This window comes from Podarcis melisellensis (genome assembly GCF_964234715.1).
Source record: "Podarcis melisellensis genome assembly, chromosome: 1".
NCBI classification, from domain to species: Eukaryota; Metazoa; Chordata; class Lepidosauria; order Squamata; family Lacertidae; genus Podarcis; species Podarcis melisellensis.
This window is the reverse complement of record NC_138528.1, coordinates 56245411-56259373: the sequence shown is the minus strand read 5'-3', so window position 1 is coordinate 56259373 and position 13963 is coordinate 56245411. Positions and strand designations below refer to the sequence as shown.

Below are 13963 nucleotides of genomic sequence, written 5' to 3'. Positions count from 1 at the left end.
AAGGAAATAAACAACTATCTGACTTTCAGAAGACATCTGAAGGCACAAGCAGAAAATATAAAAATAAGATAAATAAAAGAGAGGGACACCCACAATATGTCTAGAACTAGGGTCAGTGCCAAGTAATCAGGGTATATGCTAGCAATCCTGCCCACAAGCTGGTCATACACAAGAGGCAGCTAATGACCTCTCAGTGATGGAGACACACCCCAGCACACAATCCACACCCTCACCCACACCAAGCAAGATGAAGCCACAACAACACCAGTCCACAAGGCCCAGATGTACAACCAGTCCTCAGGGAGGAATTATAATATCTTTATCCAGCCACTCTTTTAGGAGCATAACACATGCTCAAGAGATGGAAGATGTGATATGCAGCAAAGTGCCCAATTGTGTCCTGGGAAACTCACACACCCCTCCCTGGGACAAGAGTTTCAGACCCACCCAGAGAGGAAAAGAGCCTTTTGCCAATTGGCCAAGGGGAAGGACAAGGAGATGCAATAAGGAGCATCACAAACATACACTGACATCAGTACCTTCCAGTGTCTCACTGTATAGGTTGGGAAGCAGGTGAAGAGAGTCTGAGGCCCATCAGAGGATGGGGAAATATGCCCCAATAACTGTTTGTATGCCTGGAAAAACAAAGCAGTTGCGTTAGGAGTGAAGGATGGAGGGAACTTTTGATACTTCAACCCACACTGCAGACACTACTAAGCAGCAATAAGCAGCAATAAGACAAATCACAGAGCATTTGTCTTCCCTGCACCTGATTTCAACAGTCAGTCCTCAGCGCCAGGAGCACAGAGGTTGCAAGAAGACTCTTAGGTGGGAAGAACACCTACTGTTTTCCATTCTTGAGTTATTTGGCTCAATCCCAGAGTGCACTCTCGTAAAAGGAAAAGGAGAGGCCCTCCCACATTGAGGCACATTGAGCCAACAAACTGAGGAGCAAATAGCCTCGTTCCTCCATGTTCCAAGCAACCCCTTTTGCCTACCACTCCTTCTGGTAGGTAAATACAGCCCCATGCCACACACGGTATTAGTTATGATCTCCCCATGGCAGTTCGCTATAATTAGGTATTGAGTCCTCTGTTCAGGCCATTGATGTGGGCACAGCTATTTTTGAATCCCTGCCCTTTTCGACTGAAGTCAATGGGGGGGCGGGGGTAATTTCCTGCCCCAGGTCTGGAGCTAGTATAAATTTGTGCTGCCAATGGATCTATGGGCATCGATTGAAGAGGTATAGGATCTGGAGCAAGGGTGCTTTCTCCCTTGTGCTGTGCACAAACTTCATGCAACTCTACCCTTGTTTTAGCTGCATTACAGGCATCTCTTCAACCACAGAGCAGCTCTGCCAACCAGGATATTCTGCAGGAAGGAATCACAGGCATTCCACTGGTGCAGAGGTTTTCAACCTTTTTGGGTCTACAGCTCCCTTGACCAACTACATTTTTGGGGCTCAGGAGCCCTGTTATATCACCCCTTGCCTACAGAGCCAACAGCCCCTCACCACTTTTTGAACACCCTCCCATGTGGAGTGTTCCCTCAGCCTCCTCTCCCCACTACTTGGGAATCCTCCGGGCAGCTACTGGTCTCTGAGCTGCCCACCCTGCTCCAAAGAGAGGTTTCTCCACACACTGCCCCACAGAGGCCTGGGAAGCACCCCCTGGCTAGCCCCAGAGGTACCGTTCACCTGGAGAGCTTGTAGGCAGGGCTGCTGTAAGAAACAGCCATGCAAGTCTTTGGGAAGCAGAGATGTGAGAGACTATCAGAGGAGGGAGGGAGGGAGGGAGGGAGGGAGGGAGGGAGGGAGGGAGGGAAGGAAGGAAGGAAGGAAGGAAGGAAGGAAGGAAGGAAGGAAGGAAGGAAGGAAGGAAGGAAGGAAGGGAAGAGGGACAGAGGCCAGTGTTGCCCATGGCACCCTGACCATCATTCAAGGCACCCCAGGGTGCCATGGCAAACTGGTTGAAAACCACTGCACTGGTGTTTCTGTCATGATGGCAACATAGCTGCCATTCTGCTGGCACAGCAGGGCTTCTACCGGATCCAAAAGCCTCTTTAGCGAGCAGAACTCCAGTACAGGATTGTGCCCTAATTTCAATAGAATAAAATAACTAGATAATTCAAGAGTAGTGAGGATTTCTTTTCCCTCGGAGAGTAAATTTAAATTCCTTGGAGTCTCATTCTCAGGGCAAAATTCCCAATGGAATTTGGTTTTAAGGCTGGTATGCTTCCATAAAGGCAGGACTGTCAAGCCTTAATTAGATTTTGGGACTTTCCCACAAGCTCAGCAAATCGTACAAGAGGATGGTGTTCTCTGAACTTGACAATGCAGAAGGAAGCACAAATGTAATTAGCTGGTTTTCAGCTGTGGGTACAGATTTCCAGCAGAACCTAATGGAAGGCCATTTTCCTGGAGTGCTTATCAGTGTTGCAACAAAAAAACGTTCGGACACGTTTGTGCAGAAAGCCTGGCAGTTACTGTAAGTCATCTGCACATGCAAATAGCTAATTTCCATTGGTGACTGTTTATACATGTGTGTAGGTGGAAGAACACGTGTGGGCTTTAAGCTTCTCTGGCACTGATCTCCTGCAAGGCAGACACAACACAGGTTCCTGGCACTCGGTGATGTGCCACTGATAAATGGAAACAGATTGCCACTAGCAGATTAGGCAGGCAAGCCTTCAGCTTCTTTGGCTTGTTTTTAAAGTAGTGAGTGTTCAGCATACTAAGTGTGTTAAGTGATGAACAGAGAGAATTTCTACCTTTCATTACTCTGGAACTTCTAGTGCTCAGAAATCTGATTTCCCTCCCTCCTCCCTCCGGCATACTGTTGCAACAATTTCTAACAACATTGTCTCTTATGCCCCTGAGACCTGTTGATTGTCCCACTTCCTGAAAAATAGGGATGGCTGAATCTGTCAATTTTGCTTTCTCCATTTCCAAGTTGTTTCTCCACATTTCTACATCAAATTCTTTTAACTGATTTTTTTTTTTACTGTGGATTTTTCTTATTAAAAACATTTTTGTATGAGGTTTTGACTAATATACAGTTTTGCAAAGTGATTGCCTCTCTTTGTATGTTCTTTTCACTAGTATAGGCACTTCCATGCATGCTTTGCCCTAGTGTATTCATTTTTGTACACATTAGTTGGCTGGGAAACTGCATTGCAAAATTCAGGGACAATGCAAATTTCAAAGCGGGGTTGTGTTTCAGTCCGTGTATTGTTTCAGAAATTGCAGAAATTGCAAATGAGGTTGGTCCGCCTGTAACTAAACCAAATTTCTCCCCCATCCATACTCAGAAACACATTATTATGTGCTCAGGTTGGTTGAGCTCAGTGCTTTTCTTCTAGGAAAAAAGGTGCCAGTACTGTGTACCCTTGAGTACCTCCAGAAAAAAGCACTAGTGAGCTAAAGGGGAAAGTTGCCTTGTCCTGTGGCTCACAGCTGAGGCTGAGTAGCTGGGAAGCAAGTGTGAAATGGTAGAGTTTGAGATAGAGGGTATCGAGCCAGGCAGTGTCTGGAAGACCACATATGTGAAAGGTTGGTGTCTGGAGTTGACTGCCTTTGGGTAGATGGCAGAAGGAGGACAGCACATTGGGGTGGTATTTTGAAGTGTCAGAGTCTTGGAGACTTTGCTCTGCTGGGGACGGCAAGAGAGACAGCAGCTAGAACATATTATTGTTCTTGATACTATATTGAATACATAATTTCCATATTTTACGTTGTATATTTGTTGTTTTGTTGTGTGAGTTGCTTTGAGTGTTATTTTAACTATATTAAATCTAATCTAATCTAGGCTGCATTCACACAGCACTTTCTTCTATTTCCCCAGGGTTTTCCTAACTGTGAATTTCTGCATTATATTTGAGCTAACAAATGAAGTAAAAGCCACTTTCATAAATCTAGTGGAATGTAGCGGGAGATTAGCACTCCTTTTTGTGTTAATTCCTTCTGAGGAAAAAATCTATTTGCTCCATTAACCCAGCTCCATTAACCCAGAAAACTACAGGGGTAAAATGCTGAAATTTGGGGTGCTGTACTCGCATACAGTTCCTGCTGTCTTTATGGGGGAATGATGGGGAAACAGAAACGCACATTTTTGGAAAAGATGAGGGAGTAGCAATGCTGTCCAATGTCCACTAGTATGAATGAAATTTAGTTTAGCATGCCAGTATATCAGTCAAGAAGCCACAGTTCCATAATGCAACAGGTACCACAGTGCGAAAGGCACATTAAAAAAAAGGACAGAAGAGCTGACATTATAATCAGGAAAACTAATACAATATTTTCCATCCACCCCTGCTATTTCACCACTACCCACACTTTGCATTAGATCAGTTACCAGAAAATAACGAAGGAGGAAGTCTTTAATATAATTTCTGGAAAATAATGGGCTTACAGAGGATACAACAAAGGGTGTGGCAGGCCTAGCATTAGTGTGTCATTTAATTTCAGTTTGGTCTGAGATAAGTTTTCCTCCCTGCCTCGCAATATTAGAACTTGGGGTTATTCCTCAATCAAGTTGACTGGCAGTGGGTTCAAGTGTGAGAAACAGAAGTATCGCTTCACCCAGTGTGTCCTCCAGTTCTGGAGTTCCCTGATGTGGTGATAACCATAAATTTCAAAAGGCGTGCGCACGCACACACACACATATCTGAGACTTGTTTGTTTAGTATGAAGGTCTGGAGAGGTTTACAGAATTTCTCGGGGTCAGGAACCAATAATGCTAGGCCTGCGAGTGGAAGACTTTGCATGAGCATGCCTGGCACCAGCAGTCAGTCAAGCATTAGCCAAGGGCCCCAGTGATCAAAAGGGCCCTTCAGTGGCCTGACCTGGCTGTGCCATCTTATTGCCCACATTGCTTGCCCCTGGTGTATCTGTTTTTGCCTTGGGCAGGTAGCACTATTGCTTTTGAACAGGAGCCAACCTTGGTTCTTATCTGTGGTAGCTGCCTGCCATTTTAATTTACCTCAGATGCAATGACTCAACCTTTAGATCCAGGGCCAATGTGTTTTGGGTCAATTAAAATGGTAGGCGGCTACTATGGACAGGAGCCAAATGAACCTACCCTATTCTTTTGATTGTATTAGTTTTAAACAGATTTTAATATTGTATTCATAAAATGTATGTAACCTGCTCTGGGGCCTTGGGGTGAAGGGTAGGTAAGAAATCAAATTAACCTGCACCATTATGCTAAAATGCTGTCTGGATACCCAGCAAGGAAAGCAGTAATTGCTGCTGCAGAAAAAAGTCAAGTTGTATAGTGTGTGTGTGTGTTGCCAAGCAGGGGAGGGGGCATCATGGTGAGAACCCTCTGAAATTTGCTGCTGTCCTAGAGTATGAGTCTACCTGTCCCCCTCCCCACTTTAGCCCTTGCTGAACACCTGAGGAGGTGAATATCCAACAAAGGAAGCCTAACATTGTCTATATGTTTTTCCCTTGCTGTCTTGGTGCTAATCATGATCATTTCTGCACCCTTCCACCTCTGCTAATTCAGCTTTCAAAAGGCAAAGGGTTCAAAGAAAGGGACTGGGAAGAAGGACAGGAAGATTGTGCCTCTTTAATGAATTACTAGTTATTTTATGCTCCTTTCTGGTGTTCAAGCAAAGCACCTGGCTCCTGTTCTGAATGCTCCAGCTACTTCTTCACTTGACTACTATAATACACTATCCATTGAACTGTTATAAAATGCAGCTTGGAAACTTCAAAATGCAGCAGTTCTGCTTTGAGCTGGAACCAAATAGCAAGCTCACATAGATCTTGTGTGACCTTTACTAGCTGCCAATTTGTTCCTGGGCTCAATCCAAGTTGTTGGTTTTGACCTTTAAAGCCCAAAATGGTCTGAGCCTGGGTTAATCTGGGAGTTTCTCTCTCCATATATTAGTTAGAGAATTATATGTTAGATGGGGAATTGTGGTACTTTACATATTATTGAATTCCATCTCTCGCCAGCCACTGTTAGCTGAGCCCGTGGTCAAGGATGATGAGAGCTGTAGTCCAGTAATATCTTCTGGAAGGCCACAGCTTCTTCATCCCTGACTTGGATCATCTGGATAATTTCCCCCCTTGTTGCGGCACTAATATGCATTTTAATTTGCCCCCCTCCTCCCAGTGTTTAAAAAATAACCAGTGACAAGGGCCACAAACTGAGGATTGCAACTGAAAGAAATGTAATAGTTTATTGATACACTTGTGTTTATTGATAGGGAGAGGAATAGTAAATAAATAATATTATGAACTTAAATAATTGCATAACAAACAAAAAGGAAAAGTCAATCAAGGCAGGACAATGTAATAGACAACACAAGGCAATGTAAATAAACAATAATAAAGACAGATGATGGCTTGGATTATGAAAATTCCGCTTGGTGAAATTCATTGGACCTATTTAATGGATGCATTTAAGGACTTTGGGAAAACATTTTTGTTCTTTGAGCCTTTTGTGATTTTGGAAAGTGATAATTTTATTAGGTTTCTGCTGCTTTATTTTCAAACAGATTTGAAGGTTTGGCACTGAATGAAAATGTACTTTTATGCTATGTTTCTTCATCTTGCAAGCTACTTTGAGAACAGAATATAAACAATACATTTTTGTGTAGATAAGGCTTATCATGTGATTGTTTCTAGAAACAGGGTCATGAGTGTGTGTGCCAGAACAGGTGGAAGAACTGACCTACCCCCCTTTTCTGTTACAGAAGATGCTTCAGGGCTGAAAAAAACACAAGACCACCTTCCAAAATCTCACAGCAAGAAACACAGTAAGTTAGCTACTACAGAACTATTGCCCGGTAAGGTGGGGCTGAGCAAATATTTACTGACATAACAGATAGTGAAGAGAACCAGAGCCAAACGAATTGCACACAAAATGCCCACTGTAAACTTCATTAGAATTCAAATGTCTGAGAAAAAACCTGAAGATCCTACTCTATTATACTCTTTTAAGCATTATCTCCTAGGGATAAATGGCGACATGATAGCCTTGGCTATGAACATCCCCTTCACCTTCACTGTCCAGTCAAAGTAAGGAATGTACTTTAAGACATTTGTTTGAATGTTGTAGCTTGCCAGCTATGCAACTTTAACCTTCTCCCACTGTATCTGGAGATGAGTTAGGTGGTTAGACAACTACAATGCTCAAAAAAGTACACAACTGCTCTTTTTATCTGTTCTTATTCCCATGAGGATGACCATTCAGAGTCTGGCACTAATTTGGGAGTTCTTCTCAGAATGTCCCATTTGAACTGGGCTCAGTTGCATATTTTCCCTTCATTCAAAGCAGACAAGAGTACAGGAAATAACACTGAACGTAACTGATTTGCAAAAAAGACTCTACGATCTGAAATTAGAGACAAAAACAAAAATGAGTTAGGTATTTGTCCTTAGTGAGAACCTCAATACTACAAATAAACTTGTAGGAGATGGCTTGTTAGCCAAGATGTCATTCTTTCATACAAATGTAAACTTTGTAGTGGTAGGCATGGATTGAATCTTTCATTGATTAAACATTTGCCATTGGTGGGGATGGAGGAGATAAACTGCATGTTCTCTTCTGCTTTTCAAACTGTCCTCAGCTAAACAGTTAGTGGAGGGTGTTTCAGGGAAATGTGGCTTGGTTGAGAAAGATCGAGCACTCTCTTTCCTCTTGTCAATTATCCACTGCAAATTGCTTCCCTCTAAGTATGCTTTCAGAGGCAGAAGGAAGAGCCTTTGGGCTTCTTTATACACAGCTGCAGTGTAGCATGTCTTTTGCCTGACACCAAATGATGCTTCCTGTGGTCAGAAAATTTTCTAACTCTCCTCGATTGATATGCTTGTCTAAGGACAATATACCATGTAATTTTTCACCTGTTCAGAGAACTATTGGTTATTTCTATACACAGCATAAGGGATGACCTCCTATTAGGAACTGGGGGGGGGGGAAGGATTATCCCCATGTAGTAGTTGTTGCTGTGGATAACTTTTCATTGTATTTCATTTTATTTTAGCTCCTCGAGGGACTCACTTGTGGGAATTTATCCGAGACATTCTCCTGCATCCGGAGAAGAATCCAGGCTTGATAAAATGGGAGGACCGGTCTGAAGGCATCTTCAGATTCTTAAAATCTGAGGCAGTAGCTCAGCTGTGGGGAAAGAAGAAAAACAATAGCAGCATGACTTATGAGAAACTCAGCCGTGCCATGAGGTAGGTTAACAAGAAGGGAGAAAGTTTGGGCACAGAGTAACTGTGCTTAGTTTGGAATCCTACGGTGTGATCAATGTATTTGATATAGAGCAGGAGAGTTGAGCACGTGGCCCTCCTATATTTTGTCCAAGGCCTATTGGCCCAGCAAGACCAATGGTCCTGGATTTTGGTAGCTATAAGCCAACATTTGGAGGGCACTGCTTCCTCATCCTTGATATAGGAGTTCCAATGAAATATAAGTAACCACACCGACTGATATTTGAAAAACTGTGATGCATGATATTGCAAAATGTTGCATGTAGCCTTTTATTGGCCTAGTGGCTATCACAGAGAATTGTCACAATTCCAACCAAGTTAGGAATACTTAAATCTCTGTGAGTTAATTGGTTTCATTGATTTAAAGTATGCCTAATTTCATATTGATTTCTTATTGAGCTATGTTACTTTGAGCCTCTGTGTTCAGTAAACTAATGAGTCAATATTTGTTGGGGCAGGGGGATTACACTTGCCTGTTCCTGCTCTGACCTTCACCGGAAAGTGGGTGGTGGGTCTGCCACAGTAGCTTGTGGATGGAGTTTGGGGTTTCTAGACCCTGTTACACTCCTGATCACATCATGCAGTGGGTTCTGAATCCCCTATGAATCAGCCTTCAAATAAGCTCACCTATTTTCTGTTTGGGGAAGAGGAATAACTTAATTTGCCAAATCCAATTTTAATTTGAGTTCAGGGGGAAATTCACCAACCATTCATTAGACAGTTCTGATATATCCAACTTCATTGCTCCTTTTTAACAGATACTATTACAAAAGAGAAATTCTCGAACGTGTAGATGGTCGGAGACTAGTATATAAATTTGGAAAGAATGCCCGTGGTTGGAGAGAAAATGAGAACTAAGGATCCACTTTAAAAACAACTGTACAAATTTTCACCACCAGGAACTTGTCATGGATGTAAATATTTCAGAGACTATTTTCTTCTATTTATGTACAAAAAATTGAGGGAGGACGGGCAGAAATCTACTTCTAATGGGAAGAAGGAACACTATGGTTTATTGATGTTGAAGTTATTTTATTTGATATATGTCCTTCTATGGGGAAAGATGTACACAGTTTTCTGTGACCTATGATATAATGCTGTATGGTTGTGTTTGGGGATGTGTTTTCCTTTCTTGTGAAGACTTTAAAAAATGTATTCCAAGAGAAATGTGATTTATAACAATACTGTGAGAGAAGAATGTACTAAGATGAACTCACAGGGCATTACTTTTTACTTCAGAGCCTGAAAGTAAAAATAAGGACTATTGCTTTCTGCATGTAAGAGAAATTAGGATGCATCTATATATTGCCCTTCCCCAACCTGGAGCCTTCCAGATATTGTGGCAAATGGTCAGTAACAAGGGGAGTTGTAGTCTAAAACATCTGGAAGGTGTGAGGTTAGGAAAGGTTGATCTATATCCTTTATCACAGTGCCAGGATCATATGAGAAGATCTGGCCACTCAAATCTTGTGTCTGTTTTAGAGGTAGCTGAGTAAAACTGTGGAATATGATGACTGGGGGATATTATTTCTGTAGTCAATGTGCCCTTGCCCTGTCTTGGTCTCCATTCTTGACCCTCAATTTAAGAGATGGATTCATGTTCCTGGATGAAAGACTATTTGTTCAAATAACTGTCCTGGAACATGAGAGTCCATGATCTCAGTAAAAGGGTATTCTTTTGTTCTGTGAACCACCCTGAGGCCTCTGGGTATAGGGTGGTATATAAACTCAATTATTATTATTAATAATAATTTTGTATTTTTTAGTGGAATTTGATTACCAGTTTTATGAATGCTTAGCTAGCTTATTTAAAAAACCCAAAAAACTCACAGTGACAGCCTTCCCCAACCTGGTACAAGTTGTTGAAATGCAGCTCCCATCACTCCTGCCAATTGACTATGCTGGGAGTTGGAGTCCAACAATACCTGGACAGCACCACATTGAAGAAGTGGTTGGCTGTTAACTTGAGACACATTTGAGTATCTTAGGCAATCACTGTGCCAAAATCTCTGCGAAAAAGTCAACTTTTTGGTCAGATGTAATCCTCATACAGAGAAGGGCTATAGTTCTGTGGGGGAGCACATTCTTTCCATGCAAACAATCTTAGGTTCAATTTCCAGAATCTTCCAGTAGGGTTGAGAGGCTCCTGCCTGAAGCCTTGGTGGTGCCAGTCATTGTAGACAATACTGAGCCAAATGGTCTGACTCAGTATCTAGTACCTTCTTATGTTTCGACTTAATATGGGTTTAATTCCTGCTCAGATGTAAGAGTAAGAGCAGGATAGAAATGTAACCATATACAAATATATATATATCAAAATCTAACAATGGTCAGATGGAGATTTGGGGCCTGCCAAATGTTTCTGAACTCTGGCAGTCACAGCCAGCATGGCTAATTGCCAGAGATTGTGGAACTTGTGGTATGGCAAAATCTGGAAGGGGCAAGATTATCTACTCCTTGCCTAATACAAACTGTACATCAAGCACTCAAAAATTCTGTTTCTGGCTGCTATATATACATGTTGGCCTAGTTCTCACTCAGGTGAGATCTTGACTGCACCACATTCCATAGTTGAATTCTCCTCCATTCAAAGGCCACTCCTTCCATCTGACCTCTCAAGGAGAAAACTGACGTCTCAAGGAGAAGCCTAGGGTAGAACCTTACATCTAATTTCTTTTTGTAACTATTTCTTTGTTTTTCTTTTTTTATGGAAGACCATTCCGTCACATGAGCACTTACAGGCACTGTGAAATGATATGGTCTAGACACAGATTTACCCTATCAGGGGAAATTAGGCAATTGTTGCAAGTGCTTAACTTAAAAATGGTCACTTTGGGCTCATTTATATTTGCCCACATGATTTAAATCCAAACTGGAGTCTTAATTTCAAAGTTTCCTTTTAAAGTTCTTAGATGGCAGGTGATAGCTCGTTTTCTAGGTATATAATGGAAGAATAAAGCAACAGAGCACAGCACAAAACTGTCAAGGCTACTGGGGGACTTGGTCAGGTTTTTGCAGAAGCAACCAAGTCTTCTACAGCCTTAAAGGTCAATGAGTTGATGATGGCGTAAGCTTTTGTGCCTCCCTCTTTGGTCTTTGCAGAAAAACACACATAGGCATGTCAGGGAGACAACACCTTTTCCTGCTCAGTTATTGCCAAAGCTGTCACCATCAGTTATAGTTATGTGACATTTTTTACTTTACATAAGGTGGGTGGAGGCAGGTTCATCTTATTTACAAATGAAATCATAGGACTCCAGCCGTCAAAGCAAGCCTTTTCTTCTTGTGTCTTTTTCTTGACTTAACATTTGTTCTGTCTCTGAATCAGATTCCACCACCCCAGCTTGCTTCCTATTGCCATTGTTAACTTCATGGGTCCCCGCATCTAACCAATTATCTGATCCTGCATAAATGTTAGGCGATGGGTTGGATTTGTCACTGTTGGGAATTACCAGTATGGAGTGTTTCTGAGCCAAAAGGTTATACACATTTATAGCCAATCTATAGTCCTAATGAATGAAACACACTGAATGGATAATTTTGTACTTCTAATTTATCAGTGCTTGGGAATAAAAGAATAGCACTACACGATGGCCCAGATCACACACAAAGCTATGGCAAAGCGTTGCCCTGCTTCCCGGAGCTAAGCCATGGTTTAGCTTCGCATTACGTCTGAATCTGAGCTCATAATTTGTTTTCCCCAACAAATCATGAATGTGGGGTCAAGAACAAACCTTGGCAATATTCGTGGCTTGTTTGGAGCTTGACAAACCATGAGCCTGGGATCAGACATAATGCCAAACCCAAGCCATGCCTTAGCTTTGGGATAGCATAGCAGCAGGAGGACTTGAGGAGGAGAAAAGTATCTGTACTTTCAGTCATTTATAACTAGCCTTGGCTTGGATAACGTTACGTGCAAACTGTATGTGCCGCCTACTGTAATATGTAATATGAGAAGGTAATTAAAAGAATTTCTGTGCTACATACAAAATGGCTGACAGTTGTGTTAGTATTTAATTATTGTGTTGGCTCGAATTCAAGCCCTCAGCTGGTTAAATTAGCTGTAGTCCTTTCTGGTTTCTTATTTTGTCCCACACCTTTCTTGCTTTGGAATTCTTGGAAGTAATCCACATTGACTAATGCTGCTATTTCACTGTCACATAGATCTTGTGGTAACTACTTATAATTATGCCATCATGTAAAAATACTTCTTTGATGACAATTTTACGGGAGCTAGACTGTTCCCAGCAGCTCATCAGTTTGCAGAGATATTGTAATTAGGTGTGAACCTTTAGGACATAAGTACATATTTGCATTGGTAAAATAGTTGTTCTCTCGTCCCAGCAATCCCTAGGGACCAAAATTCTATGAGAGGGTCTAGTGATTTATCTCAGCACCCCCTTCCTGTACTATGCAACAGGGGTGGAGAACCTGTGGCCGTCCAGATGTCATTGGACTACAACTCCTATCATCCCTGATTATGTCCATGCTGCGTGGGCAAGTGAAGTCCAACTGCACCTGGAAAGCATAGGTTCCCTATCCCGGCTATACAGGAGTCTTTGGTAGAAACTAGCATAAAACCAGCATAAATTTGTAGTGTAGAGAAGATGAGGAACAGTTCTTCCTCTTATAATGAGCAGGAATAGTCTCTTTCTGAGTTCATAAACAACCTTCATTAGATTATTTCTCAATCCTATAATATCAATCCACGATACTGAATAATAGTATCAGATATTTCCCGCTATTGTTCAGGACTTCATTTGATTTCAGGACTCTATAGATTTGGAAACAGAAGTAACATAAGATTTACTCTGCTATAAACAGAGACAATAGATTTATTAACTGCCACAGATCTTGCCAAGCACATGCGGTCCCAGCCAAAAATGAACTTTTTACCATCTCTAACCCACAGGATGTTTATATGAATGTTTATATCATAAAGGCATTTCTGAGATTGCTGTTCTAATACGGTATGTTGGCAAGCAATGGAGTGATGATTTTTTTAAAAAACAAAACAAAAACAAAAGGTTTATATATATATATATAATATTACTCTGGTAAGATTTGTATATATTTTTTATTTTAGCATATTTTTAATATGCATAAAGTTCTATATAGGATAAAGGTGTTTCTATATTTATATTGGTTGCAAGCAAATCACATGGTCAAAGAATTTGTTGTGCGATCTGTCTGTGTTGTTTGCTACCTAAACAAGCTTTCTTAGCACATATTTTTTTGTGTACTGATTCTGTGCTTGTTTGATTCTGTGCTTGTTTATTCACAAATAAGTTTCACCTTGTTCAGTGCTCCTCAGTACATTCGCATAGGATTGTAGCCACAGTGAGCTTTTTAAAAGATACTTATTGGGAGCTGCTGAATGTCAAGTTAAATGTTGGGACATTTATATGCTTAGCATTCCAGCTTTCATGTTGCTGAATAATCTCAGTTTGTTGCTCCATCTTTGCTGTCTAAATGTTTTCCAACAGGACAATACTTTGGGTATTTTTGCTTCAAATGTCAGATTAAATACTGTCACAGAAGTGCCATAAAATGCTTAACACTTATTTCTGTTTATGAATGCTAATTAAAACAATGCTTTTCTTTGCTTCCTGTGGTTTTTTTAAAATAAATAATTTGAATTTCCCTCATGGCAGTTGCTTGAGAAAGAAATAATATAGTCTTGATAAGGCAAGATGTGAAGTAGGAAATTAGAGTCATGGCAGTTTGAGGCATCTC

General features: G+C 41.3%; 1 protein-coding gene across 1 annotated transcript in view; it reads left to right on the top strand.

Moving 5' to 3' along the window:
- Positions 1–13833, top strand: part of EHF (ETS homologous factor) — a 51785-nt gene extending 37952 nt beyond the window's left edge. The window contains exons 7-9 of the mRNA XM_081892067.1: positions 6706–6768; positions 7996–8191; positions 8986–13833. Coding sequence (XP_081748193.1) covers positions 6706–6768; positions 7996–8191; positions 8986–9085 — 359 coding nt within the window. The 3' untranslated portion in view covers positions 9086–13833. The remainder of the gene's footprint in view (positions 1–6705; positions 6769–7995; positions 8192–8985) is intronic.
- Positions 13834–13963: the final 130 nt, after the last annotated feature.